Raw genomic sequence first — 1,423 nt, forward strand, 5'->3', positions numbered from 1 at the left:
GCAGAGACATACATATTTTATCACAAGTATATATAGTCTACCCCTCTCTTCTAATTTTGAATATATAACTTCTTAACTCTTAAAAAACACATACTCTAAATCATTAAACCCACTCAAACTATCTAAAAACTATTTTAAAGAAAGTCAAATTACCTTCTAGATACTAAAATATTCTAAAATTTATAATCCAACAAAAAAAAATTAGCCCTTCCAGAGCGCATGGGAACAGGGAATCACTGCCCGTTTGTCTTTTTGGTTTTATTTATACCAACTAAGTCAACCCTGTAATAATTGTAAAGTAGGTGGCACAAGATTAATATCTGTTGAAAGAAAGCTTCTCATTCTGTCGCAGACAACCTCTGTGTAGATGGAGAAAGAGAAAAAGCGCCCCGGAATTTCAAATTTGCAGGGCTTCACTCTGGCAATTCTGAGCCGGCGGCCTAGTCGGGCTACCGACGGTGCGAAGGCGAAGCAGCGTAGCGATGGAGAGGCAAATGAGAAAAAATGCAGGCTGCTCTCACGGGCTGGGAGCCGTTTAGTCTCTGGCGTGAAGAGAATTCTGCGCAGGGTAGAAAACAGCAGGGGCGTTGAAACCATCAAGGATTTTCTCTCGCGGGATTACCAGAGACTCCCCAGGCCTTCTTCCTTGCAGTTTTTTTCGTGCAGGGAGCCGAGGGTTCGCGGGAGCAGAAGAAATCACCTGAGCTTCAGTTTTTACGGCGACGCTGACGGTTCTTATGATTGGACTAGCGAAGACGATCGTAATTCTCAGGCGGCCGATTGCACGCCCAAGAAAGACCTTGAATATTCCTCTCATGCGCAAAAAATGAGAGGGAGCTTTCTTAATTTCGGTGGCTACCATGATCAGCGACCATCTCGCCAACCTTCCGTCCCTTCCAGTTCTATGGCGGACGCCACCCAACCGAGGGCCGAGACGCAGTCCGTGATTGATAAAAAGCTGGCGAAATCGAGGGCCGAGACGCGATCCGTGATTGAGGAAAAACTGAGAGAGATTGTGATGGAGCGCAACATAAGTTTGGAAGATGCGTCCGACATTGAAGACTTTCTGCGTAGCTATTCCCGTCTTACTTCTCCCTTCTACATTGACATGGTTAACCAGTTTTTAATGGATGTTTGCTGTGAGTTCGTAGAGATGTTGAATGAATGATTTGAGCCATGGGATTCGAACCATGGAACTCATACCGATACACTGATTTTATCTGTCTTCTTTTTGTTCATTAATTGCATTACTGTTTTACTGCACAGCGTGTGACCATTTTTTTTTCAACCATTTTGTTCATTAATTGCATTAATGTTTTACTGCTCAGTTAGTGTAACCATTTTTTTTTCAACCTAAGAAATCGTGTTACGGTAGCCATAAAAATAGATAGTTTTGTTTGGGATTGGGATTGGATCACATGAA

At 42.9% G+C, this 1,423-nt stretch overlaps 1 protein-coding gene across 1 annotated transcript; it reads left to right on the forward strand.

Annotated features, from left to right (window-relative positions):
* Positions 1–358: 358 nt before the first annotated feature.
* Positions 359–1,196, forward strand: LOC149258250 (uncharacterized). The gene has a single exon (XM_089371104.1). It carries the CDS (start codon positions 368–370, stop codon positions 1,166–1,168), a length of 801 nt encoding a protein of 266 aa, XP_089227230.1. The 5' UTR covers positions 359–367; the 3' UTR covers positions 1,169–1,196.
* The last annotated feature ends 227 nt before the right edge of the window (positions 1,197–1,423 follow it).

This window comes from Pinus tabuliformis, chromosome 6, assembly GCF_031772625.1.
Source record: "Pinus tabuliformis cultivar Carrire ecotype Pingquan chromosome 6, CPIR1, whole genome shotgun sequence".
In the NCBI taxonomy this organism is placed as follows: Eukaryota; Viridiplantae; Streptophyta; class Pinopsida; order Pinales; family Pinaceae; genus Pinus; species Pinus tabuliformis.